The sequence below is a fragment of the Chaetodon trifascialis genome, chromosome 13, assembly GCF_039877785.1.
Source record: "Chaetodon trifascialis isolate fChaTrf1 chromosome 13, fChaTrf1.hap1, whole genome shotgun sequence".
Lineage (NCBI taxonomy): Eukaryota > Metazoa > Chordata > Actinopteri > Chaetodontiformes > Chaetodontidae > Chaetodon > Chaetodon trifascialis.
In genome coordinates, this window is record NC_092068.1 from 25,707,715 (window position 1) to 25,733,537 (window position 25,823).

General features: G+C 46.0%; 4 protein-coding genes across 4 annotated transcripts; all 4 read left to right on the plus strand.

Annotated features, from left to right (window-relative positions):
* On the plus strand, positions 1-3,862 carry LOC139341554 (uncharacterized). Its single transcript, XM_070978113.1, has 6 exons — positions 1-736; positions 926-983; positions 2,492-2,690; positions 3,119-3,188; positions 3,301-3,411; positions 3,749-3,862. The coding sequence occupies exons 1-6, from the start codon at positions 50-52 to the stop codon at positions 3,860-3,862; spliced, it is 1,239 nt and encodes a 412-aa protein (XP_070834214.1). The 5' UTR covers positions 1-49.
* Positions 3,863-6,573: 2,711 nt separating this feature from the next.
* LOC139341555 (uncharacterized) lies at positions 6,574-7,837 on the plus strand. The gene has a single exon (XM_070978114.1). The coding sequence runs from the start codon at positions 6,619-6,621 to the stop codon at positions 7,717-7,719; it is 1,101 nt and encodes a 366-aa protein (XP_070834215.1). The 5' UTR covers positions 6,574-6,618; the 3' UTR covers positions 7,720-7,837.
* A 3,908-nt stretch (positions 7,838-11,745) lies between these two features.
* LOC139341681 (uncharacterized) lies at positions 11,746-14,981 on the plus strand. Its single transcript, XM_070978310.1, has one exon. It carries the CDS (start codon positions 12,882-12,884, stop codon positions 14,010-14,012), a length of 1,131 nt encoding a protein of 376 aa, XP_070834411.1. The 5' UTR covers positions 11,746-12,881; the 3' UTR covers positions 14,013-14,981.
* A 55-nt stretch (positions 14,982-15,036) lies between these two features.
* Positions 15,037-25,779, plus strand: slc22a15 (solute carrier family 22 member 15). The gene is made up of 13 exons (XM_070978442.1): positions 15,037-15,192; positions 16,490-16,639; positions 16,786-16,918; positions 17,220-17,384; positions 18,014-18,143; positions 18,384-18,444; positions 18,679-18,845; positions 19,469-19,609; positions 19,868-19,953; positions 20,441-20,549; positions 20,691-20,763; positions 22,144-22,302; positions 22,758-25,779. The coding sequence occupies exons 1-13, from the start codon at positions 15,109-15,111 to the stop codon at positions 22,800-22,802; spliced, it is 1,503 nt and encodes a 500-aa protein (XP_070834543.1). The 5' UTR covers positions 15,037-15,108; the 3' UTR covers positions 22,803-25,779.
* Positions 25,780-25,823: the final 44 nt, after the last annotated feature.

Consider the following 25,823-nt stretch of genomic DNA (forward strand, 5'->3'; position numbering starts at 1 on the left):
TGATGAAATGAAGGTTGATATTCTTCTCGCCTTGTTTTGATCTGTGGACATGAAGATGGCAGTTTTTTGGCCCGTGACAGTGCTGCTGTTGGTGGTTCTGGGCTCTGCTAAAGCCGAAGATGGTGATAAACCGTCTTACTGCCTGTTAGGCGGTAAGCTGACGTTGGACCCGGCGCCTACAGGCTCTGAACCTATCACCAGCATATTGTGGAAATACAAGAGCGATCTGCTGGCTGAGTGGGTGGAGAATGTGGTGCCACTGGTTTACTACAAACCATTTAAAGGCCGTGCAACCCTGGACATCAGTACCGGACGTTTGGAAGTCACGAAGATGAGTGAGGCTGATTTGGGTTTGTACACAGTGGAAATCAACAACAAGGTCCAGGGTCAGCGTTATTTGGCCAAAGCGATCGAGAAAGTGCCGAAGCCTTCAGTTTCGATCCAACCAGTGGAATGTAACCCTCTTTCGGTCAAGTGCACGCTGAGCTGTGATGGAGACACATCAAAGGCTGAGCCTGTCACCTACAGCTGGAAGAGGGGAGACGGAGAGTGGGAGAAACTGGAGAGGGACATGAACATCATCAAAAGTGAGACAGGACATGTTGAAACGTTCTCCTGCCGGATGAAGAATCCAGTCAGTGAGGAGGAGAGTGACCCCAAAGACAATCCGCTCTTCCTAAAGGACGTCGGGGAGGCCATGGAAACGCAAGGCATCTTAAATATAGTGCTCACGGCCGTGAGTGTCTTATTAGTCATATTGCTGCTCTGGGTAGTTTGGTATCTACAGAGAAGAATCAGAAGAATAATGGAAATGAGAAGAATAGAATCATGTTTTTATGACGAAGTTTGGGGGGGGGGAGAGACTGCATACACCATGAATTTGTGAAATTGTTTAACCCATCCTTGGTCCATCCTTTCTCCGCAGCAGCGGTGGGCTGCCATCCGACCGGCGCCCAGGGACCAGTTCCTTGTTGTCTCCTTTGGTCAGGTGGTGATCTTCTTGCATGTTTTTAGTGGGGATATTTTTATGGAGGATAGCCCAGGTGAGCACGGGGAGAACATGCAAACTCCACACAGAAAGGCCCCTTTTTTCCTCAAGCAGCAGGCACTGAAGTGATGGTGGAGGACACGCCACCAGCGCCCACAGCAGGATTCAAACCGGGACCTTCTAGCTGTGAGGTGACCAGCTGTTCCACCGTGCCACCTAGAGAGACGAGATCATGAGTTTTTACCAAGGATATCAAAGCAGCCGTACCAACACAAGTTCACCTGGAGGACACTTTCTTTCTGGTGTGCAGTTGAATTCTGGTGGACAGACATCTCCTGTTGGACAGCTTCCTTCAAATGGACAGCCACCTCTTGGAGGAAATGCAAGTGTGCCGCCTGAGGAGACACCACTCAACACCCCTGAGGCGACAGACGGCGCAGAACGTGCATGAAGCTCAAATAATGTTGTGTAATTTCTCATTTCTGCTTTTCTCGTGATGAACTGGACAGTCTGGAAGAAATATGTAAGGAACAGTTTGACGCAGACTCTTCAGTGTTGATGACCTGGAAGTGAAGGTGAAGTGAAATGGAGTAAAACGGGCTTCCAATGATATGAACAAAGTCGAGCATCATTGTCGCTCATGTTTGTGATGCTGTGAATGTTTTTATCCTGCTTCAGCACTTCCTGTTGTACGTGCGTTTATCAATTTTTTACTGGTGGCATCAAGTGTATGTTTATGTCTAAATTCAAGGTGTTTCATTACAGCATTTTTTACCATCTATGCACATGAACCCACACCAGAATATCTTGGACCACTTTTAAAGTTATTTGACAATCATCTTTTGATGCACTGGCTTCTGTAATTATGTAGTTTGTTTTTTTCCCTTTAAGCCTGAAGATATTATTTTTTTTCTGTCATTTAATCATGTGCCATGCTGTTTGGATATTTTAGAGATAAGGTCTGAAACTCTTTATTGATGCCATTCTTCGTAAGTTATTTTGGTACCGTTGATATTTTTAAGAGAAGGTTAAAGACACACCTTTTTATCAGGTTTTTTAATTGACCATTAAATTCTTCTTACGTTTCATCATTTATCTTATGTTGATGCTTTATAAGATAAGATAAGATAAGATAAGATAAGATAAGATAAGATAAGATAAGATAAGATAAGATAAGACAAGATATACCTTAATTAGTCCCACAGTGGGGACATTTCAGGTATTGCAGCAGTAGAAGTGGATAGCAAACATAGAGGGCATCAGTGGAAAGGACATTAAATATCAAACCAAACAGTATAAACAATGAATAATGAAATATGAACAATCAGTACTGACGTTGCACACTGAATGACAGTCCTCCTGACTGGAGTATTGATAGTGAATAGGTTTGTTGTTTTATATTTTGTATTATTTTACCATATTTTACCTACTTTATTCATTATCTTATGAACTTCTTTTTTTTTTCACTGTTTAATTTATTTTCTAATTCCAGTGTTTCCTCAGGGGGGTCGTCCACACTGGGAGCTGTCTCTGGTCTGCTGCCGGGGGTGCTGTCCACGGGTCCCTTCGGCCCAGCTGGTGGGGGTCCGCCGGTCTGTCAGGGTCGGGGGGGCCCGGGTGGCCAGTGCCCCCTGTGCTCACAGTCCATGATGACTCCTGTCGGTGTGGACGGCCGCAAAGGTGGCATAATCCTCAATCCTCAGTGCCTTGCCATGTCTCATTAGTCTTCCTACTAAGTGTGGTGAGAGAGTGTGCGTGTGTGTGTGTGTGTGTGTGTGTGTGTGTGTGTGTGTGTGTGTGTGTGTGTGTGTGTGTGTGTGTGTGTTAGTACATACATACAAAGGGTGGGAGGGATGGGTTTTTAATGTTCTGTTTTTATTCATACTGTTTTTAACTCTTGTAAAGCACTTTTTGTTGCATTTCATTGTGTATGAAAAGTGCTATATCAATAAAGTTCGATTGATTGATTGATTGATTGATTGATTGATTGATTGATTGATTGATTGATTGATTGATTGATTGATTGGCTTTTTGAAAGTTTGATTGCCGTATTTTTTATAAAGTGTCTCGAAAAATAAATTGGTTACGAACACAAACAGACTCCAGAGCAGTCATTGCTTTCCGGTGAAGAGGAGTGAAGCGAAGCCTGGAGGAGGAGGAGGAGCTGGAGGAGGAGGACAAGCACAGCCAGGTTGACCTCGTACGTTCATTTTGTTCTGCAGGAGGCGGCGACAGACTCAGTCAGTTACTGGTGTCTGTAGTTTGAGAACTAAAGTAAAGCCTCGTTAATCTCTGCTCTCCTTTCACCTCAGGACTCTCAGGAGGACGAGCTGAGTACTTGTAACGAAAGCACGGTCACAGAGCCGTCTTTCATCGACGAGAACCTCGTCTTCAACGAGACCAACAGACTTCCCTTCTTCAAGGTGGGCGGCGCTCACGTAATTAAAGGTGGAAAACTGTCTGGAAGCAGAGAGTTCATTGAGCTAGCGTTAGCGTGGTATGCTAATTTGTTTAACGGGTTCATTTGGTGGCTCGACTGGCCTAACACATGTTAGCAGGCTTGTTTAGGGTGAAACCCCCAAACCGGGACCTGAAGTGTCCCACTCACGTCCACCACAGCTGCTCTCGTCAGGATGGAGGACAGTTACTTCAGCGCTTGAGTTTTCAACATCCTGGACACCATGAACGCAGCGTTTTCATTGGCAGGTACTTGCGTGTGGATAACAGCGACTCTATGTTCTTGTGATTTCTCTTTTCCAGCATAAGAAAGGCGGAAAGAAGGAGACGAAGATCCCTTCCAGGTCCAAAGTGGCAGAAAGCGAAGCTGCGGCGTCGCCTCAGAGGTCCAGACTGCCCCTCCGCTGCCAGAACTAAACATTTCACCTTCTGTCACGCTCTGTTACTAATGTCTGTCTGTCTGTCTGTCTGTCTGTCTGTCCGACTTTTAACAGCTTTGTCCTCTTATACATGTTTTATACTTTGAATTATTAATTCCCTTAAATAAAATGTAAGAACACGGTGATATGCACGTTCTTTATGAGAGCTGAACAGGATTTCTCATGTTTGTCCAGAATGAAGCAGCAGGATCTGAGCTGCAAAATGCTCAGTTTGTCTGATTTTACTATTCAGACGTTTGTGTTTGAGTAAAATGAACATTTTTGTTTTATTCTGTAAACTGCTGACAACATTTCTCCCAAATTCCAAATAAAAATATTGTCATTTAGAGCATTTATACACAATACTAATGTTTGACTTTATGCCACTCCTGGCGCAGTAATTCAAGCAGCTCAGCTGCGTCTGATGGCTTGGGACCATCCGTCTTCCTCTGATCTCATTCCAGAGGTTCTCAGGGGGGCTCAGGTCTGGGGATTGGGCTGGCCATGACAGGGTCTTGATCTGGTGGTCCTTCATCCACACCTTGGTTGACCCAGCTGTGTGTCATGGAGCATCGTCCTGCTGGAAAAACCTGTCAGAGCAGAAGGAAGCAGGTTTTCTTGCAGGATGACCTCGTACATGGTTTGATTCATGCGTCCTTCCCAAAGACAAATCTGCCTGATTCCAGCCTTGCTGAAGCGTCCCAGATCATCACCCACCCTCCACCTAATTTCACAGTGGGGGCGAGACACTGTCTGCTTGTCAGCCTCTGCAGGTCTCCCTCTACCATGAGACGAGCAGGTGTTGGACAAAGCTGAAAACTGGACTCCTCAGAGAAGATGACCTTCCTCCAGTCCTCTGTGGTCCAATGCTTATGGTAAACCTCAGCCTGGCTCTTACATGCTTCTCATTGATGAAGGGCTTTTTTTTCTAGCTTTTCGCGACTCGAGGCCTGTCCCTAGCAGCCTGTTTCGAACCGTTCTCGACGTGCACTTCACCCCAGCTGCCATTTGCCGTTCTTTTTGTAGGTCACTTGATGTCATCCTACAGTTGCTGAGTGACAGTCGAATGAGCTGACGGTCATCCCGCTCAGTGGACACTTGTTCTCGCCCTCTGCCGGTCTGACGCTCTGCTGTCCATAATGTCTGCTGTTTGACATTGTTCTTATGAACCGCTGTCTTAGAAATCTTAAGGATGGACGCGACCTGACGCTCGCTGTATCCCTCTGCCTTCTTTTCCTCACTCAGAACTTTCTTTACAACTCGTCTGGCATGGTCAGCAATTATTTTTGATTCCAATTACATTTGAGGTACTACGAGCACTGTTTTAGCCATCGAGCCGCTCCTACTGCAAGAGCATAGTGAACCACAGCTGTGGGTTTTATACTTTTCCTCATTAAATCAGATTTGGTTCAGGTGATCGCCTAATGAGTACCTCATGAAGTGGAATGAGGTGCGCTTGTATTGAATTCAGCAGACACTGGAATGTCTCTCAATGTTTTCCAGAGCTGATCCGACATCTCCAGAATGGATTTGTGAGAAGTCCAAAACAAATCAAGCAGATTTCATTTCTTAAACTGTAATTTGGATGTTTGAGACAAACTGCAGCTCAGCATTTCTTTTTTCATATTTGTAAACTTCAGTTTCAAACTGTCAGCAGTTCTGTTATTTAACATTCAAGAGTCTCATCAGTGAATCTATCAAATGTGCTCTGATGACTTCGAGTTTATGTGAATAACACATTTAAACAAGTCAGTTTCAAATGCTTTATTCTATTTATTTTTCTTTTTACACAAAATCCGTTTACGTTCATAAAAAAAGATGCATAAAATATTAGTCCTGATTTAAAGAATGGTTGTTTTGATGCTGGTCCTTAAAGAAAACAGCTAGACTGAACAATTTCTTTCAATAACAGTCAGTTTAACACTAGAAGTTTGTTGCTTATCCTCAACAACAAAACATGAAGACGCTCCAGAAAAGAAACTCAGCGGAAAAAAAAAGATGGCGCATGTCAAGTTTTCAAATTAAGGACGACGAAATAGTCAAAATTCACTTGAATGCGAGTGACAAAAACAAGTATTTTTTGCGAGCAAGAGCTTTGTTTAATTTAATATTATTCACCGCTGGATTCCTGCAAACATGATCTGCTCATTATTTGTCGGCTCCATCTTTCACTTTCGGTTGCTCTTGGTGTAATGGAGTATACTGTGTCCCCACTCAACTGGTGACGTCCGTGCTTACCGGAAAGTTTGCTTACTAAAAGCTATAATTCACCTGTCAAAACAAACACCAAAAGGTATAACCTGAACGAGAATACTTGATCTTTACAATCGTTCGTTGCCAACTTAAACGCAGCTGAATGCTAACGGGTCAGCTAGCTAACGCTGGTATAGCTGGTTAACAAGACTGCCGTAACGCCTCGAAAGAAAAGCGTAATTAATCGATTCGAATTACAATTCCTACAAGAAATACGCAGAATACCTGGTAGCGATGTAACAGATGGTTGTAGAAGTATGTAACATGTTCTATTCTATCTGAGTTATAGATTCAAATTAATCGAGTTTCAGTCCCGCACTGAAAAGGACGCCTAAAAATTTTATGGGTCCTCGCCTTTCTGGGCGAACGTGCTCTCCGTCGAGGCAGTTCAGAGAAGGAAGTAAGGGTGTGGACACATCCTCGGCGTATGACGAGCTGATAGCCGTCGATTTTGATGAAATGAAGGTCGATACTCTTTTCGCCCTGTTTTGATCTGTGGACATGAAGATTGCAGTTTTTTGGCCCGTGACAGTGCTGCTGTTGGCGGTTCTGGGCTCTGCTAAGGCCGAAGATGGCGATAAACCGTCTTACTGCCTGTTAGGCGGTAAGCTGTCTTTGGACCCGGCGCCTACAGGCTCTGAACCTATCACCAGCATATTGTGGAAATACAAGAGCGATCTGCTGGCTGAGTGGGTGGAGAATGTGGTGCCACTGGTTTACTACGAACCATTTAAAGGCCGTGCCACCCTGGACATCAGTACCGGACGTTTGGAAGTCACGAAGATGAGTGAGGCTGATTTGGGTTTGTACACAGTGGAAATCAACAACAAGGTCCAGGGTCAGCGTTATTTGGCCAAAGCGATGGAGAAAGTGCCGAAGCCTTCAGTTTCGATCCAACCAGTGGGATGTAACCCTACTTCAGTCAATTGCACGCTGCGCTGTGATGGAGACACATCAAAGGCTGAGCCTGTCACCTACAGCTGGAAGGAGGACGACGGAGAGTGGGAGAAACTGGAGAGGGACATGAACATCATCAAAAGTGAGACAGGACATGTTGAAACGTTCTCCTGCCAGATGAAGAATCCAGTCAGTGAGGAGGAGAGTGACCCCAAAGACAATCCGCTCTTCCTAAAGGAAACACCAGGCGGCTTAAACGTCAAGGTGGCAGTGATTGTCTCCATCACCGGATTGATCCTTATCGGGGGTGCGACTATGGGGTGTTGTTTTAACGAATACGCGATAAGGAATTTATGCCAAAGATATCTAAGCAGCCTTACCAACACAGGTTCACGTGGAAACAAATCTTCTGGAGGACACTTGCTTTCTGTTGTGCAGTTGAATTCTGATGGACAGACATCTCCTGCTGCACAGCCATCTTCAGATGTAGAGTTGCCTCTTGTTGGACAGCCTCCTCCTGATGGACAGCAGCGTCCTGGTGGACAGCTTCCTTCGAATGGACAGCCGCCTCCTGGTGGACAGCCTTCTCCTGTTGGACAGGTTCCTTCAAATGGACAGCCGCCTCTTGGAGGAAATGCAAGCGTGCCGTCTGAGGAGACGCCACTCAACACCCCTGAGGCGACAGACGGCGCAGAACGTGCATGAAGCTGAGGAGCTCTTGTCCTTTGGAAGCAGGATCAGATCTGCTCTCTGGTGCCTTTGTTCTCAGCTGTTGCTTTATTATCATTGTTCAGTTGTTTCCCTCATTGACTGTTACTTGCAGAAGAATGAAACAGTTTGACGCAGACTCTTCAGTGTTGATGACCTGGAAGTGAAGGTGAAGTGAAATGGAGTAAAACGGGCTTCCAATGATATGAACAAAGTCGAGCATCATTGTCGCTCATGTTTGTGATGCTGTGAATGTTTTTATCCTGCTTCAGCACTTCCTGTTGTACATGCTTTTATCAATTTTTTACTGGTGGCATCAAGTGTATGTTTATGTCTAAATTCAAGGTGTTTTATTACAGCAGTTTTTACCATCTATGCACATGAACCCACACCAGAATATCTTGGACCACTTTTAAAGTTATTTGACAATCATCTTTTGATGCACTGGCTTCTGTAATTATGTAGTTTGTTTTTTTCCCTTTAAGCCTGAAGATATTATTTTTTTTTCTGTCATTTAATCATGTGCCATGCTGTTTGGATATTTTAGAGATAAGGTCTGAAACTCTTTATTGATGCCATTCTTCGTAAGTTATTTTGATACCGTTGATATTTTTAAGAGAAGGTTAAAGACACACCTTTTTATCAGGTTTTTTAATTGACCGTTAAATTCTTCTTACATTTCATCATTTATCTTATGTTGATGCTTTATAAGATAAGACAAGATATACCTTTATTAGTCCCACAGTGGGGACATTTCAGGTATTGCAGCAGTAGAAGTGGATAGCAAACATAGAGGGCATCAGTGGAAAGGACATTAAATATCAAACCAAACAGTATAAACAATGAATAATGAAATATGAACAATCAGTACTGACGTTGCACACTGAATGACAGTCCTCCTGACTGGAGTATTGATAGTGAATAGGTTTGTTGTTTTATATTTTGTATTATTTTACCATATTTTACCTTCTTTATTCATTATCTTATGAACTTCTTTTCTTTTCACTGTTTAATTTATTTTCTAATTCCAGTGTTTCCTCAGGGGGGTCGTCCACACTGGGAGCTGTGTCTGGTCTGCTGGTGCTGTCCTCGGGTCCCTTCAGCCCGGCTGGTGGGGGGGCTCCCTACCTTGGTGTGGGGGTCCGCCGGTCTGTCAGGGTCGGGGGGGCCCGGGTGGCCAGTGCCCCCTGTGCTCACAGTCCATGATGACTCCTGTCGGTGTGGACGGCCGCAAAGGTGGCATAATCCTCAATCCTCAGTGCCTTGCCATGTCTCATTAGTCTTCCTACTAAGTGTGGTGAGAGAGAGAGTGTGTGTGTGCGTGTGTGTGTGTGCGTGCGTGTGTGTGTGTGTGTGTGTGTGTGTGTGTGTGTGTTAGTACATACATACAAAGGGTGGGAGGGATGGGTTTTTAATGTTCTGTTTTTATTCATACTGTTTTTAACTCTTGTAAAGCACTTTTTGTTGCATTTCATTGTGTATGAAAAGTGCTATATCAATAAAGTTCGATTGATTGATTGATTGATTGATTGATTGATTGATTGATTGATTGATTGGCTTTTTGAAAGTTTGATTGCCGTATTTTTTATAAAGTGTCTCGAAAAATAAATTGGTTACGAACACAAACAGACTCCAGAGCAGTCATTGCTTTCCGGTGAAGAGGAGTGAAGCGAAGCCTGGAGGAGGAGGACAAGCACAGCCAGGTTGACCTCGTACGTTCATTTTGTTCTGCAGGAGGCGGCGACAGACTCAGTCAGTTACTGGTTTCTGTAGTTTGAGAACTAAAGTAAAGCCTCGTTAATCTCTGCTCTCCTTTCACCTCAGGACTCTCAGGAGGACGAGCTGAGTACTTGTAACGAAAGCACGGTCACAGAGCCGTCTTTCATCGACGAGAACCTCGTCTTCAACGAGACCAACAGACTTCCCTTCTTCAAGGTGGGCGGCGCTCACGTAATTAAAGGTGGAAAACTGTCTGGAAGCAGAGAGTTCATTGAGCTAGCGTTAGCGTGGTATGCTAATTTGTTTAACGGGTTCATTTGGTGGCTCGACTGGCCTAACACATGTTAGCAGGCTTGTTTAGGGTGAAACCCCCAAACCGGGACCTGAAGTGTCCCACTCACGTCCACCACAGCTGCTCTCGTCAGGATGGAGGACAGTTACTTCAGCGCTTGAGTTTTCAACATCCTGGACACCCTGAACGCAGCGTTTTCATTGGCAGGTACTTGCGTGTGGATAACAGCGACTCTATGTTCTTGTGATTTCTCTTTTCCAGCATAAGAAAGGCGGAAAGAAGGAGACGAAGATCCCTTCCAGGTCCGAAGTGGCAGAAAGCGAAGCTGCGGCGTCGCCTCAGAGGTCCAGACTGCCCCTCCGCTGCCAGAACTAAACATTTCACCTTCTGTCACGCTCTGTTACTAATGTCTGTCTGTCTGTCTGTCTGTCTGTCTGTCCGACTTTTAACAGCTTTGTCCTCTTATACATGTTTTATACTTTGAATTATTAATTCCCTTAAATAAAATGTAAGAACACGGTGATATGCACGTTCTTTATGAGAGCTGAACAGGATTTCTCATGTTTGTCCAGAATGAAGCAGCAGGATCTGAGCTGCAAAATGCTCAGTTTGTCTGATTTTACTATTCAGACGTTTGTGTTTGAGTAAAATGAACATTTTTGTTTTATTCTGTAAACTGCTGACAACATTTCTCCCAAATTCCAAATAAAAATATTGTCATTTAGAGCATTTATACACAATACTAATGTTTGACTTTATGCCACTCCTGGCGCAGTAATTCAAGCAGCTCAGCTGCGTCTGATGGCTTGGGACCATCCGTCTTCCTCTGATCTCATTCCAGAGGTTCTCGGGGGGCTCAGGTCTGGGGATTGGGCTGGCCATGACAGGGTCTTGATCTGGTGGTCCTTCATCCACACCTTGGTTGACCCAGCTGTGTGTCATGGAGCATCGTCCTGCTGGAAAAACCTGTCAGAGCAGAAGGAAGCAGGTTTTCTTGCAGGATGACCTCGTACGTGGTTTGATTCATGCGTCCTTCCCAAAGACAAATCTGCCTGATTCCAGCCTTGCTGAAGCGTCCCAGATCATCACCCACCCTCCACCTAATTTCACAGTGGGGGCGAGACACTGTGGCTTGTCAGCCTCTGCAGGTCTCCCTCTAACATGAGACGAGCAGGTGTTGGACAAAGCTGAAAACTGGACTCCTCAGAGAAGATGACCTTCCTCCAGTCCTCTGTGGTCCAATGCTTATGGTAAACCTCAGCCTGGCTCTTACATGCTTCTCATTGATGAAGGGCTTTTTTTTCTAGCTTTTCGCGACTCGAGGCCTGCCCCTAGCAGCCTGTTTCGAACCGTTCTCGACGTGCACTTCACCCCAGCTGCCATTTGCCGTTCTTTTTGTAGGTCACTTGATGTCATCCTACAGTTGCTGAGTGACAGTCGAATGAGCTGACGGTCATCCCGCTCAGTGGACACTTGTTCTCGCCCTCTGCCGGTCTGACGCTCTGCTGTCCATAATGTCTGCTGTTTGACATTGTTCTTATGAACCGCTGTCTTAGAAATCTTAAGGATGGACGCGACCTGACGCTCGCTGTATCCCTCTGCCTTCTTTTCCTCACTCAGAACTTTCTTTACAACTCGTCTGGCATGGTCAGCAATTATTTTTGATTCCAATTACATTTGAGGTACTACGAGCACCGTTTTAGCCATCGAGCCGCTCCTACTGCAAGAGCATAGTGAACCACAGCTGTGGGTTTTATACTTTTCCTCATTAAATCAGATTTGGTTCAGGTGATCGCCTAATGAGTACCTCATGAAGTGGAATGAGGTGCGCTTGTATTGAATTCAGCAGACACTGGAATGTCTCTCAATGTTTTCCAGAGCTGATCCGACATCTCCAGAATGGATTTGTGAGAAGTCCAAAACAAATCAAGCACAGATTTCATTTCTTCAAGTGTAATTTGGATGTTTGAGACAAACTGCAGCTCAGCATTTCTTTTTTCATATTTGTAAACTTCAGTTTCAAACTGTCAGCAGTTCTGTTATTTAACATTCAAGAGTCTCATCAGTGAATCTATCAAATGTGCTCTGATGACTTCGAGTTTATGTGAATAACACATTTAAACAAGTCAGTTTCAAATGCTTTATTCTATTTATTTTTCTTTTTACACAAAATCCGTTTACGTTCATAAAAAAAGATGCATAAAATATTAGTCCTGATTTAAAGAATGGTTGTTTTGATGCTGGTCCTTAAAGAAAACAGCTAGACTGAACAATTTCTTTCAATAACAGTCAGTTTAACACTAGAAGTTTGTTGCTTATCCTCAACAACAAAACATGAAGACGCTCCAGAAAAGAAACTCAGCGGAAAAAAAAGATGGCGCATGTCAAGTTTTCAAGTTAAGGACGACGAAATAGTCCAAATTCACTTGAATGCGAGTGACAAAAACAAGTATTTTTTGACGGAATTCAAGCCTGTACGAGCAAGAGCTTTGTTTAATTTAATATTATTCACCGCTGGATTCCTGCAAACATGATCTGCTCATTATTTGTCGGCTCCATCTTTCACTTTCGGTTGCTCTTGGTGTAATGGAGTATACTGTGTCCCCACTCAACTGGTGACGTCCGTGCTTACCGGAAAGTTTGCTTACTAAAAGCTATAATTCACCTGTCAAAACAAACACCAAAAGGTATAACCTGAACGAGAATACTTGATCTTTACAATCGTTCGTTACCAACTTAAACGCAGCTGAATGCTAACGGGTCAGCTAGCTAACGCTGGTATAGCTGGTTAACAAGACTGCCGTAACGCCTCGAAAGAAAAGCGTAATTAATCGATTCGAATTACAGTTCCTACAAGAAATACGCAGAATACCTGGTAGCGATGTAACAGATGGTTGTAGAAGTATGTAACATGTTCTATTCTATCTGAGTTATAGATTCAAATTAATCGAGTTTCAGTCCCGCACTGAAAAGGACGCCTAAAAATTTTATGGGTCCTCGCCTTTCTGGGCGAACGTGCTCTCCGTCGAGGCAGTTCAGAGAAGGAAGTAAGGGTGTGGACACATCCTCGGCGTATGACGAGCTGATAGCCGTCGATTTTGATGAAATGAAGGTCGATATTCTTTTCGCCCTGTTTTGATCTGTGGACATGAAGATGGCAGTTTTTTGGCCCGTGACAGTGCTGCTGTTGGCGGTTCTGGGCTCTGCTAAAGCCGAAGATGGTGATAAACCGTCTTACTGCCTGTTAGGCGGTAAGCTGACGTTGGTTCTGGGGCCTACAGGCTCTGAACGTATCACCAGCATATTGTGGAAATACAAGAGCGATCTGCTGGCTGAGTGGGTGGAGAATGTGGTGCCACTGGTTTACTACGAACCATTTAAAGGCCGTGCCACCCTGGACATCAGTACCGGACGTTTGGAAGTCACGAAGATGAGTGAGGCTGATTTGGGTTTGTACACAGTGGAAATCAACAACAAGGTCCAGGGTCAGCGTTATTTGGCCAAAGCGATCGAGAAAGTGCCGAAGCCTTTAGTTTGGATCCAACCAGTGGGATGTAACCCTACTTCAGTCAATTGCACGCTGCGCTGTGATGGAGACACATCAAAGGCTGAGCCTGTCACCTACAGCTGGAAGAAGGGAGACGGAGCGTGGGAGAAATTGGGGAAGGAGATTAACATCATCAAAAGTGAGACAGGACATGTTGAAACGTTCTCCTGCCGGATGAAGAATCCAGTCAGTGAGGAGGAGAGTGAACCCAAAGACAATCCACTCTTCCAAGAGGAAACGCCCGGCGGCTCAAACGTCGGGGAGGCAGTGGGTGGCTCCATCATCGGATTGCTGCTCCTAATCGGGGGTGTGGTTGGATATGTTAAGAGAGACGCGATCAAGGATTCATACCGAAGATATCAAAGCAGTCGTACCAACACAGGTTCACCTGCAAAAGAATCTTCTGGACACTTGCTTGATGGTGTGCGGTCGAATTCTGATGGACAGACATCTCCTGCTGGACAGCCATCTTCAGATGTAGAGTCGCCTCCTGGTGGACAGCCTCCTCTGGATGGACAGCCTCCTTCAGATGGACAGCCGCTTCCTGGTCGACAGCCATCTCCTGTTGGACAGCCTCCTTCGAATGGACAGCCGCCTCCTGATGGACAGCCATCTCCTGTTGGACAGGTTCCTTCAAATGGACAGCCACCTCTTGGAGGAAATGCAAGCGTGCCGTCTGAGGAGACGCCACTCAACACCCCTGAGGCGACAGACGGCGCAGAACGTGCATGAAGCTGAGGAGCTCTTGTCCTTTGGAAGCAGGATCAGATCTGCTCTCTGGTGCCTTTGTTCTCAGCTGTTGCTTTATTATCATTGTTCAGTTGTTTCCCTCATTGACTGTTACTGGCAGAAGAATGTTCGTGCCATGAAAGCATGAAGTGCTATGAAACAGACATTTGTTTTTAGAGGTTGTTGGGCTGGGCGCTCTGGATATGAAAGTCAGTGTGAGACAGATGAGACGGGTGATAGATGGACAGACAGGCTGTTCATCATGCAGAATGGCAAAATAACACCATTAGTGTCCTTTTAGCTACATTTCAGCTTTCATTTAACAGTTTCACATCAGTCTCTTGTGCTCCAAACAATATACTCAAATAATGTTGTGTAATTTCTCATTTCTGCTTTTCTCGTGATGAACTGGACAGTCTGGAAGAAATATGTAAGGAACAGTTTGACGCAGACTCTTCAGTGTTGATGACCTGGAAGTGAAGGTGAAGTGAAATGGAGTAAAACGGGCTTCCAATGATATGAACAAAGTCGAGCATCATTGTCGCTCATGTTTGTGATGCTGTGAATGTTTTTATCCTGCTTCAGCACTTCCTGTTGTACATGCGTTTATCAATTTTTTACTGGTGGCATCAAGTGTATGTTTATGTCTAAATTCAAGATGTTTCATTGCAGCATTTTTTACCATCTATGCACATGAACCCACACCAGAATATCTTGGACCACTTTTAAAGTTATTTGACAATCATCTTTTGATGCACTGGCTTCTGTAATTATGTAGTTTGTTTTTTTCCCTTTAAGCCTGAAGATATTATTTTTTTTCTGTCATTTAATCATGTGCCATGCTGTTTGGATATTTTAGAGATAAGGTCTGAAACTCTTTATTGATGCCATTCTTCGTAAGTTATTTTGCTTGGCTTTTTGAAAGTGTGATTGGCGTATTTTTTATAGTGTCTTAAAGAATAAATCGGTTACCAACACAAACAGACTCCAGACCAGTCATTGCTTTCCGGAAGCCGGAAGTGAGCGCGGACACGCTCGCACTTCTTTCCTTCGTGCTGGTTATGGTTAGCCTGACAGCAGCCTGACCGCCCTACCGGGGATGGATGTGGAGGAAGCTTTCCAAGTTGTCGGCGAGTTTGGGGCCTATCAGAAGCGGGCGGTGGCTGTTCTTGTTCTGACACAGGTTAGTAAATGGAAAAATGTGCGTTTTAGGCCTGAGAAACAGACCCCGGGAAGCGTCCCTGCAGGCACGTTGCAGACGTAACGTTAGCGCTACGTGGCTCTCAGCCTCTGTCGGAGGGGATTGTTTGACTGTGGACACACAAAATAAGGTTTAGTGCTAAAACATTGTGAAGTTGAATTGTTGCCTCTAGCTTACAAGTTAGCGAGATACAAGCGCAGCAAGCTGCCTTTCCCATGTGGAGACCTTTACACCAGACTTCCTTTAAAAACGGAGAGAATAGTGTGGCTTTGATTATCGTCAAGCTTACAAGTAAGGCAGCCCGTTAGTAAACACATTTTATACATCCACGTCAGCTACTCTTTTATTCGGGCCAGACAAATCTCGTTTAATCATACTTCAGTCTCAGTGAACCTCTTATTCCCGCACCGCGGACACCTCCATTCAGCGCACAGCGAAACGTGCCGATGTTTTCTTTGTTTTTTTTTTGTTTTTTTTTAACAATTATTCAAAACCTTTGCTCATAAGCACATCAACAGCATGCCGAATTCATCACAACAGCCAACGTAATCCGAAATTATTCAAACTAATGTCCCACTTGGTCTGAATTTTAGGCAATACCAAGTTTAATCCCAATTTCCGCCTTTCTTAAATGTAGTCTGTCAAGGCTAAATCCCTTTCTTGCTAGCTAGTAGTAGTTAAGCCTCGCCAAGCTAAGCTAAAATAAGCTAAGATAAGCTCAGTAGAAGTTTCCACGATGTTTTCCTTTATTGTCACGTCAGATTTGTTTGCTGTTTTTCTTTTTCACCACTCAGCTCGCCGATTGACTTGTCATATTTTATTAGTTTCCTGGTTTGGTGAACATGTTTACAGACTCTTAAGATACACATAAAGTCACATGATCTTAAAAAGCCGTTAAAACTGCTCCCATTTGACGCCGCTCTCACCGGGGCTCCGGTGTCATGGCGGTGTACAGGTGTGAAGGACCGATCCATGGTTGGATACAGGTGTTCCTGATGATTAGTGAGCAGAGCAGTACTGTTTTACATCGTCACCACTTTTTAAACTTGAGTAGATTGGATTCAGTTCTTTGTCCGCGGAAAGCCTGGTATGAGCATCAACTTCAGATTTTCAGTTGAAAAATATTGTGGCCAGGTTTGAGAAACAGTATATGGTCAAATCCCTTTCTGGATCCAGCCTGAACAGATTTTAAGACCCCGCTGACCCTGATGTCTGTAGTGTTACTTGTAGTTAACCTGTCTCTTCGCAGGCTGGTACTGTTGTGGTCTGTGTGTTTCAGGTGTACATGGCCTGTCAGTCCATGCTGATCGTTCTCGTTGGATCTACACCAGAGTACCGGATTGAGCAGCAGGACGGCGTCCCGTCCAGCCAGCAGGAGCTCCTCCAGCGCGTCATCTTTACAGAGGACATCGACACCATCGTGACTGAGGTGAGGGACTCAGAGTTCAGCTGCTTTTTCACTCTTACCCAGCCAAAGCCTCCGACTCAGCACGTGTGCTTGTTTGAGTGAAACTCGAGCCCACAAACACAGAAGAAGAAGACTCAGTGGTTTTCTCCTGCCTCTGTGTTCTCCAGTGGTTTCTCATCAAGCAGCAGGCCTATAAGGTCAGTCTGGCTGGATCGCTGTTCTTCGCCGGGCTCCTGGTCGGGAACATCGTCTTTGGGCCGCTCTCGGACAAGATCGGCAGACGACCTGTGTACTTGACAGGTGAGGAAAACCACAGAAAGCCACTGGACAGACGTGTCTCAATGAAGCTGTCCTACGTGGACGCGAATGAGAGTCATCTATATTTTGACTTTGTGCTCTTCTGTATCACCTTTTGTTTACATGTGAAGAAACAGCACGCACGTATGTGGATGAAGGTTTTTGTTGCTGTAGAAATATTTTATTTAAGGTTGAAAAGACATCGATATGAATATTAAAGGAGCTGGAAAAGCCTCTCAGGGAGGATCCCGCACCTCCTCTCTCTCCTCATCGTTTTCTCCCTCGTCTCTTCTCGTCCCTGCAGGTCTGTTTTTCGAGGTGCTCTTTGGTTACATGACCGCCTTCGCGCCCAGCTATGAGGTCTTCGCCGTGTCTCGTCTCCTGGTCGGACTGATGAACGGAGGCATCGGCCTCGTCTGCTTCGTCCTCGCTCAGGAGTATGTGGGCAAGCCGTACTGGGCCATGACTGGTACGAAAACACCAACCCGGTCCTGTCGTAGTCAGTTTACAGCCCTGATTCCAGAACAGCTGGGACACTGTGGGGAACAGAAATTAAACCTGTGATAGTCTGCTGATCCAGTTTGACATAGTCAGCTCATTTCTGAGGTAACTCACCCATCAAACGTGGAAATCCAGTTTGTGCCCGTGTCGGCGCTCAGTAGGAGTCAGTATTTTTTTTTGTGGCATGGGATGGTGGGGGTGGGGGTGGGGGTGGTGGAGCGGTCTGTAAGGAGCTCCACAAGTTTTGCAAAGGTCAGTCTGACATCTTCAGAGACCCTAAAGAGACCCACCTCCTAATATTCCAGTCCAGAGCACCTCTGCACCACCTCCTGGCTGGAGTCAGTCTTGTTGGACCAGGGCGTCCATTGACCCGCCGTCGGTGTAGCTGGCCTCATCAGCGAGCGGTCGCCTGCGTATCAGAAGTGTGGCTTTTGACTTCAGCAGTCTGTGGATAACGTTGTTGTTTTGGGCCTGATGGAGTCGTGTGGCGGTTTCAGGGATCAAACCTGTGATTTTTCCATCACAGGGAGGTTCCTCTAACCGCTACACGAGCCTGCTGCTCCTTCACTGTCGGGCTCAGTCTGTTTCTTTCTGCAGGGACGTTGACCAGCATGTCTTTCGCGGTTGGCATCGCCCTGTTCGGAGCTCTGGGCTACTTCATCCAGCCGTGGAGGAACCTCGCCACGGCGGCCAACTCGTCCGGCGTCCTGTTCTTCCTGCTGTCTGTGTGAGTGCACGAGTCGCCGCCTGCGTCCAGATAGAACCAAAACCAGTGAAATGCACTGGTGTTTTTAGAGGTTTAATGCTTTTATCACAAAGAGCCTCTTTGTAAATCACGCTAACGTGCTTGAAACAAGAACAGATGTGCTAATGTTGAGCGTTTGCCGACTGTACGATGAGCTCCATGTTTCATGTTCACATGACGTATTTCTTTACAGCATGCTCTCCTCTGCTCCTCTTCCTCCAGCACTCTCCCAGAGTCTCCTCGCTGGCTGTACTCTCAGGGTCAGACGGAGCGAGCCGAGGAGGTAAATCTGTCACGACAGCGTCATGTCAGAGGTTCAGTCTGGGTACAGATGTGGCCGTTGTGACTCCTCCTCTGTTGTCGAGCATTGAAGGACGAGGAAGTCACTGAATGTCTCTTTTCCTGAAGTCCTGACTGCATGCATCATGTTGAAATATTGTAGCAAGGAATTGTGGGAGAGTACTATTTCTTAATTATGAATTAATGAATATTGATCAGGAACATCTCGTCTTTATAGGTCCTGCGCTACATGGCGCTGAGGAACGGCAACGCCGCCAAGAACCTGATGCTGCAGCGCGTCGGTGCTGCTAAAGCCGGTACCCAATCCAGCAGGGGAGCGGGCGTCCTGCAGCTGGTCATCCATCCGGTCCTCCGGCTGAGGACCGTGGTGCTCATGTATGTCTGGTCAGTATGCCACCACAGAAGAAGAGCAGAACTCTCAAGCTGTCCTGGTGCAGCTTCTGGAGCCCAAAGCTGCTAAAACAGACGTATGAACACAGATTTGTGGTTCAGATCCTGCAGCCAAGACTCAGATCAGAGCCACCACTACTGCTACTGCTGCTGCTACTTTAACTGTAGTATTTTTACTATAAATACTACCCGCGCTGCCAGAAGTGCTCATGCTGAAACTACCTTTGCGACTCGATGTTTTTACTGTCACAGCTGCTGTTTAGCCTGTTTCCTAGCTTTGCTTTGTGTTCGAGCAGCATCACTCGGTGAGCTATTCAAAGCCTGATGAACTCATCTTCACACGCAGAAAGTACCTTTCTTTCTTTCTCGTTTGAAGGAGTGGATCAGCTCAGTCTGATTGTTCTCTGGGGATTCCCACACTTCAAATAATTGACCTGTTTTCTGCTGCCAGAGGAAAGTTTACAGTAAACAAGCTCAGCAGGACGTGATGCAGTCAGAGAGCTGCAGACCCTCGAACACAAGAGCCCATTTTACCAAAGCTAAAACCATAGCCTCTTAACGTGCGTGCGTGCGTGCGTGCGTGCGTGCGTGCGTGCGTGCGTGCGTGTGTTTTGCAGGTATGCGTGCAGTCTGGTGTACTACGGTCTGACTCTGGGGGCCAGTCAGACGTCTGGAAGCCGTTATGTGAACGTAGCCATGTACGGCCTGGTGGAGCTGCCCGCCTACCCGCTCTGCATTTACTTCATCAACAAACACTGGTGAGACACACACACACACCGTTTAGTTCAGTGAGCCCGTCACACCTCGTCCCTGCTCACACCTCAGTGGTTGACCTTCAGAAGCTGATGCTAAAGTCCAGTTATTTGCGGTCTTGTTTTGAAGCCGCTAATGACAAACTAGCGCCTGCTCCCTGCTGCCGTCACGCTTCATGTCCTTTGTCTCTTTGGCTTGAGAAAACGTTCGAGACGTCCTGGTTTCAGCCTCTGCTGATGAATTGTGTTGGTGTTGTCGTGCAGGGCTGGGAGGAGGAAAAGCATGGCCAGTTTTCTCTGCCTGGCTGGTTCTGCCTGTCTCTGCACCATGTTGATCCCTGAAAACACAGGTGAGAGCGACGTGCACCTGCACAGAGGAATGTGCATCACAGCACAGCTGCAGGGGCTCGAGTGACCGTGCAAACAGCACAAACCCAACAGGTCCTGAATTGTTAACATTCACTGTTATGTGAGGGAGTGAACGACAGCCTGCTCCGTGAGGCCGCCTCCTCTCAGTCTGCAGACCTGTCGTCTGATTGCAGCGATCGCACTTTGAACATCCCACTCTTTGTTTTTTAACCCGTCTTATTTTAGCGTTCTGCTCTTTGGTCTTGAACCTGTAATGAAACATTAAATTAAGATTACATGTATGCATTCAGCTGCTCAGCGGCTCAGAGCTCCTACCACCTCTTGAAATGCTAAAACTCGCTGCGGTGAGTTTGGATCCTGAATGAAGCGCAGACGTTTGGTCCGCGTCGTGTGTCCGATGCTCGTCAGCTCTGGTTTTTCTGGACAGTATTTTCTGTGGAAGTGAACTTAAATGTGGGCTGTTTGCAGGAGCTTTGCTGAGCGTCACGTCGTTGGCGCTCCTCGGAAAGCTGATGGTCAGCGCAGCGTTCAACATCGCCTACGTCTACACGTCCGAACTCTACCCAACAGTGATCAGGTGAAGCGACCCGTCTGCCGCTTCACGTCCTCACACACGTCACGCTGTCTGTTCAACGGACTGAGAACATGTTGGATTTTCTGTGTTCGTGTCAAACATTTTCTGTTTCTGATGATTTTTTTTTGGTGTTTTTATGTTTAGGAACGCCGGTTTGGGAGTTTGCTCCATGTCTTGCAGAGTTGGAGGAATCCTCGCACCATTTGTTCCCTCTATGGTAAGGGTGTGTGCGCATGCACAAAGCATGAGTCAACGCCAGCAAGCGCTCAGTGATCTTCGCCTCGAGTCGGAGGCAGAAGGACTGGATTGTAAATATTTTGTTCCAAGAAGGAGAAAATGCTGGAATGTGAGCAGTGAAGGCTTCTAATAGCTGAGGAGACGCCAGGCTAACGTGAAGCTAACATGTTCCAGCTGCCAACAGTGATTCAGAGTTAAAAGATAGGAGCAGAAAGGCAGAGTTCGACCAGCGCTTACACGAGTGACTTCAGGGCGCTGAAACGTAAAAAGCAAAGTTCAGCAGATTGAAAGAGGAAATAGTGATGTGATGATCCGTGTGGAAAACGGGCCAACGTGACGAATCGGTGTCAGCTTTCAGCCACGCCTCGCCGCTGAAAGCCTGATTGTTCTGGCACATCGTTTGCATCAGTTTCCTTTTATATCTGACATCAGTACTTTCAGTGTTCCAGTAATAAGCCTTCGTTCACACATGCTCGCTCTGAACCGGTCGTGCTGACAGATGACACTTTTTAAATGAAGTAAATAATACTGCGTTTGTTTCGCTTCTACATGTAACAGAGTTCATCTGAACTTTGCACCGCAGGAGATACAGAACGCTGGCGATACAGCGACACCCGGTGGTGGTTTGATAGACTTCAGCGTGACGTAGCTGCTGAGGCAGCGTGTGAACCGGAGCGTCTGATGGCGAAGCAAACAGATCTGTGGTTTAAACCAGTGCAGCTGAGAGGGAGCGACAGCCCTTCATGAACCATGACAGGAGTTTTAAAGAGAGAAGAAGAAACGACACGCCTGTGCTGTCGTGATGGTTAATGTGGTCTGCACGCTCCAAGACTTCACTCTTTACCAAGATTTAAGAAAAAGCATTGGACTAAAACGATAGTTTCTGAGAATGTGATAAGCACACTTTGTACTGTTTTAGTTGCCTTCAGTGTACTCAAGCAGTCCTTGAGTATACTTGAAGAGTAAATAGGGTTGGGGTGAAAAAGGATTCATGAGCCTTCAAAACACACCTGCAGTACAAGTGTATTACATTACCAATGTGTTGGAAATATACTTTAATTTCACTGCGTTTGAAGTGTATTTGGGTACATTATATTACAAAGGACTTGAATATAAGTATACTTTACTAGTATTAAAATTATTTGTGATTTAGTACACTTTTTGTAAGTACTTTGAAATACCACTGTACAGAATGAGTTTAGTCATGTTGATACGTCTAAGTAGAACTTTCATCTTTTTAGAAGTAGAAGTCAAACAGTAAAGTGTACTGCAGTGACTTCTCTGTACTTGGATGATATTTGTAACGTGTGTGTGTGTGTGTGTGCGTGCGCGTGCGTGCGTGTGTGTGTGTCGGTCGCAGCGGGCTCTCCACGCCTCCATGCCCTTCACCGTGTTCTGCCTCAGCGGCCTCTCTGCAGGCTGTCTGGGCCTCCTGCTGCCCGAGACCCTGAACGGACCCACAGCGGAGACTCTGGAGGAGCTCAGCAGCCCGACCCGAAGCCGCGTGCTGGAGAGCAAGGTGAGGTGAACGCCGCGTGTCGGCTGGACACACACATCTCTGAGGTTAACAGCTGTGCGTGAGGAGGAAGCAAGATTAATGACGTGGAGGGCAAAGGTCAACACACAGTGTGTCAGAGGTGTCGCAGAACACAGTACAAACATCTGGACAGGAAGTGTCTGCCATTGTTATATAGTTGAGTGGCATATGGAAAGAGCCAATCAGGTGCCTCAGCTTTGCAGGGTTTCGCTCAGCTGCCTCGTCCAGGTGAGAGTGATGATATTTACTGACTTTGAGCAGCGTCTGTCGCTCTGCGTGTCGGCGTTTGAGTGGGAAAATCCTGCAAAATCAAGCCAATGTAGCCTGAAGTCTGGAGAAAGAGCTCCGCTGCCCCTTGTCGCCTGCTAACATTTGCTTTCTGCATCATTGGTTGTTCTTGTCGCTGATCAAGGCCTCTTCTTCCTCTTTGTTCCCAGGCTCTGCTGTATGAAGACGAGGAGTGGAAATCAAACCACAAATGAAGCCAGCGGCCTCGTCTTCATCGCCGGAGCAGCTCGGAGACAGTTTGTCCACACCTCGTCCACGCCTTGTTCTTCAGGAGCCGCTGCTTCAAAGCGCCGTAGACGCTGAGCAACGCTCCGCCTTCAGGAAGAAGACGCTCTGGACTGCTCTGAAGGTTCCTGCTGGGCGTGATTTTACAGAAGAGTCAGACAGGCGCTGCTTTTTATTTTGTTTCCTGAACGTGGTGTTTGTGCCTTATATGGAAGTAACATCTGAGAGAGAGAGACGGCGAAGAGACAGAGATGCTGGGAAGTGTGACTGCTCTCCTAGTGACCAGAAAGGACAGCGTCCATATCCAATGAGATGACAGGATGCACCCCACACACAGATCAGACACACTCGCACACTGACTGTCAGGAGGAAGTGTGCTCCAGCTCAGCCAGGCCTCCACGCGACTCAGATGTTCCTCTTTTCCATCTTGACACCATGCCGAGTTTCATCTTTCTTTCTGCATCGTCTGTCATGTGAAACCATCAGATTTGCGCCTTCAGAGAAAGTGCAGCTGCTGTTTCGTTCTGCGAAACCTTTATCGTCATCAGCATCCTGTTAGCACACAGCGCTGTCAGGGCCCAGAGGCGAGCCGCCGCTGTCCGCTGTTAATCACGGAGTCTGTAATCAGACACAGACAGACAGGCCGGACGAGAACACGCTGAGGTCAGAATCAAAACCTTCTGCTGCAACGGACACGTTCAGACGCCGCACGCCTTAAGCTGCTGACGGAGGAGCCGTTACGTGTGAACCAATGAGCTGTCAGTTACTGTCAGCGTGCTGAAGGTGGGATTGCTCAAAGCACTCTGACTGTTTTTGGTAACGGACTTGTTGGTTGGCTGCTGTGCCTGAAAATCCACCAATCAGAGTCAAATATCGTGTCATGCAATCAGACCTTCACATGTCGCGACGCACCGTGACCATAAGTGGCACTCTGGATGTTAGTGGGGTTGAATGAGCTGGAAAAGATCAAATATTCTCATTTAAATGAAAGGTTAAAGCTCTGCACACGCCTCTGAAGCTGCACCGTGCTGCTGAAACTGAAGCACTGCAAAGTCTAAAGTACGAAATGAATTTATTACTCAATAAACGTCAAAGTCACATAAAGCCAGCAGCTGTTTAATAAAACCAGTCAAACCTTCAGAACCATTTCCTCTTCATCTGGGTGAAAATCATGAAGTGTTACAGCGGGACGGTTCGACCTGCAGCCGTGTGAAGATTCATTACTCATTTTCTCCGTCGTCAACGTTTTTGTGTGTAATCAGTGAAAGTCAGACACACATCGAAGTGACGGAGAAGCACAGAGCTGCTGTAACCGTCAGCTGAACGCGTGCCATGAACGCATCCCATCAGGCTCTTCAGTGAGCTCGCTGATGCTAAACGATTAGACCGTGTGTGAGAAACAGGCTTCAGAGCGGTGATCAATCAGTGATCGATCAAAGCGCCTCCGTCTGACAGCGACGTCCAGTCTGAAGGTTTTCTGTGCCTTTAACTCTGAAGTCAGCAGTTCAGATGTGAAGTGTTGAAATATTTGATTAGACATTACAGACGTGGAGGTGTTAGAAAACATGTTGCTGAGATGTTTCACGTGCCAGCGCTCTGTGTTTAAAGTGTCTGAAGCTCTCTTCATGTTAAAGGCAGCAGATCCAGTTTGTAGACGTCTGCTTTGTTCATGGTGACACAGAACACGTTGTTCTCTGCTGAATCCAGTTTAACTCTGGGTTTAATGTCCGACTGTCTGTGTTGCTTTTTAATCTCATCTCGAGGTGAAGCCTCAGCCGACCGCCCGGAAACATCTGGAACAGAGTGAAGACCACCTGAACCTAAACTTCCTGTTAGTTTAAAAAAGCCAAACCTGTTTTTGAGGTCATTTTTCTGACTGATTTGTTTGATGTGAGTTACTGAAGATAAGCCTGCTGAGGGAACGCTGTTCTGAAATACAGTCACTTCTTACGTCCATTGTTTCTCTTTTATTTGGAGATAAATAGAAAATAAGAGCAAACAATGCTAAAGAAGCATGGTAAGACTTGTCTGAAGACGAGCTTTTATAAGATAGTGAGTATGCGGCGCACCTAAACCCACGTTAACACAGACCAGCACTGATCAGCCATGCGAGCAGCTCTGAGAGGCTCTAATGGGCACAGCGGTGCCTCGAGCTACGTGCTAACATGCTAATGTGCTGATGTTAAAGGACCAGTGTGTAAGATTAAGGGGTGAATAATGTCTTCATAAGTAGGTTTTCATCCGTGAACAATCAGCTGAGAATAAGACCTCTTGTGTTTTTAATCTCTACACAAAGTTCACTAGAAGAAATCACTCGTGTGGTGACTGAATTCAGCTTACAACCTTTTTCTGCATAAAAAACAAGTTTGTTTCATGTTTTAGTTGGTTGATAATTAAGAAGAAGGTTTTATCTTCATGGCTATACCTGTATTTCGACATCACAGGAGAAGCTTTAGTTAAGTAACAGGAAGTTATTTTAATCACATTACTTAACATTAGCACATAGAAAGACACTGATATTGTGTGTGCGCCATTATTCTCTACTTAAGTTTGTTCTTACTTTTCACCGTCACATTTTAAAAGGAGGCAACATAAGACGGAGGCGGCCCAAGCTGTGAGCTCCACAGCTCTGAATCACCTGAAATCTGCCTTCAGGTACTTTAAACAGAATTTACACGCTCACAGAGCGACGCGCTGGATTCAGCTCAGGGGATTGTTCGTCCATAAATCACATTAGTAACTGGAATATATTGTGATATCGCAAATATCTGAGTCAGCGTCTTCGTTTGGAGCTCCTGAACACACTTTCAGGTGTGGTAAAAGGTCATTTGGGTGGTATGATTGGATGTGGGTGTGTTTACGTTGTGCATAGTTTTAAAAAAATGTTCATGGGCTTTTGACAAAAACTGACGCTGGTTTTCTAATAAACAATTGAATCATAAAGCTGGAATTACTGTGTGTACTGTGTTCTGACTGGAGTGAAGTAAGTT

What these genes read in the sequence shown, in the direction of transcription:
- LOC139341554 (XM_070978113.1), top strand. Translation starts at nt 50, where the DNA reads ATGAAGATGGCAGTTTTTTGGCCCGTGACAGTGCTGCTGTTGGTGGTT. An exon ending in GTTCCTTGTTGTCTCCTTTG is followed by an intron (nt 984 to 2,491) that starts GTCAGGTGGTGA and finishes GTGTTTCCTCAG; the next exon opens with GGGGGTCGTCCACACTGGGA. An exon ending in GGCATAATCCTCAATCCTCA is followed by an intron (nt 2,691 to 3,118) that starts GTGCCTTGCCAT and finishes TTTCCGGTGAAG; the next exon opens with AGGAGTGAAGCGAAGCCTGG.
- LOC139341555 (XM_070978114.1), top strand. Translation starts at nt 6,619, where the DNA reads ATGAAGATTGCAGTTTTTTGGCCCGTGACAGTGCTGCTGTTGGCGGTT.
- LOC139341681 (XM_070978310.1), top strand. Translation starts at nt 12,882, where the DNA reads ATGAAGATGGCAGTTTTTTGGCCCGTGACAGTGCTGCTGTTGGCGGTT.
- slc22a15 (XM_070978442.1), top strand. Translation starts at nt 15,109, where the DNA reads ATGGATGTGGAGGAAGCTTTCCAAGTTGTCGGCGAGTTTGGGGCCTAT. An exon ending in ACGACCTGTGTACTTGACAG is followed by an intron (nt 16,919 to 17,219) that starts GTGAGGAAAACC and finishes TCGTCCCTGCAG; the next exon opens with GTCTGTTTTTCGAGGTGCTC. An exon ending in AGACGGAGCGAGCCGAGGAG is followed by an intron (nt 18,445 to 18,678) that starts GTAAATCTGTCA and finishes TCGTCTTTATAG; the next exon opens with GTCCTGCGCTACATGGCGCT.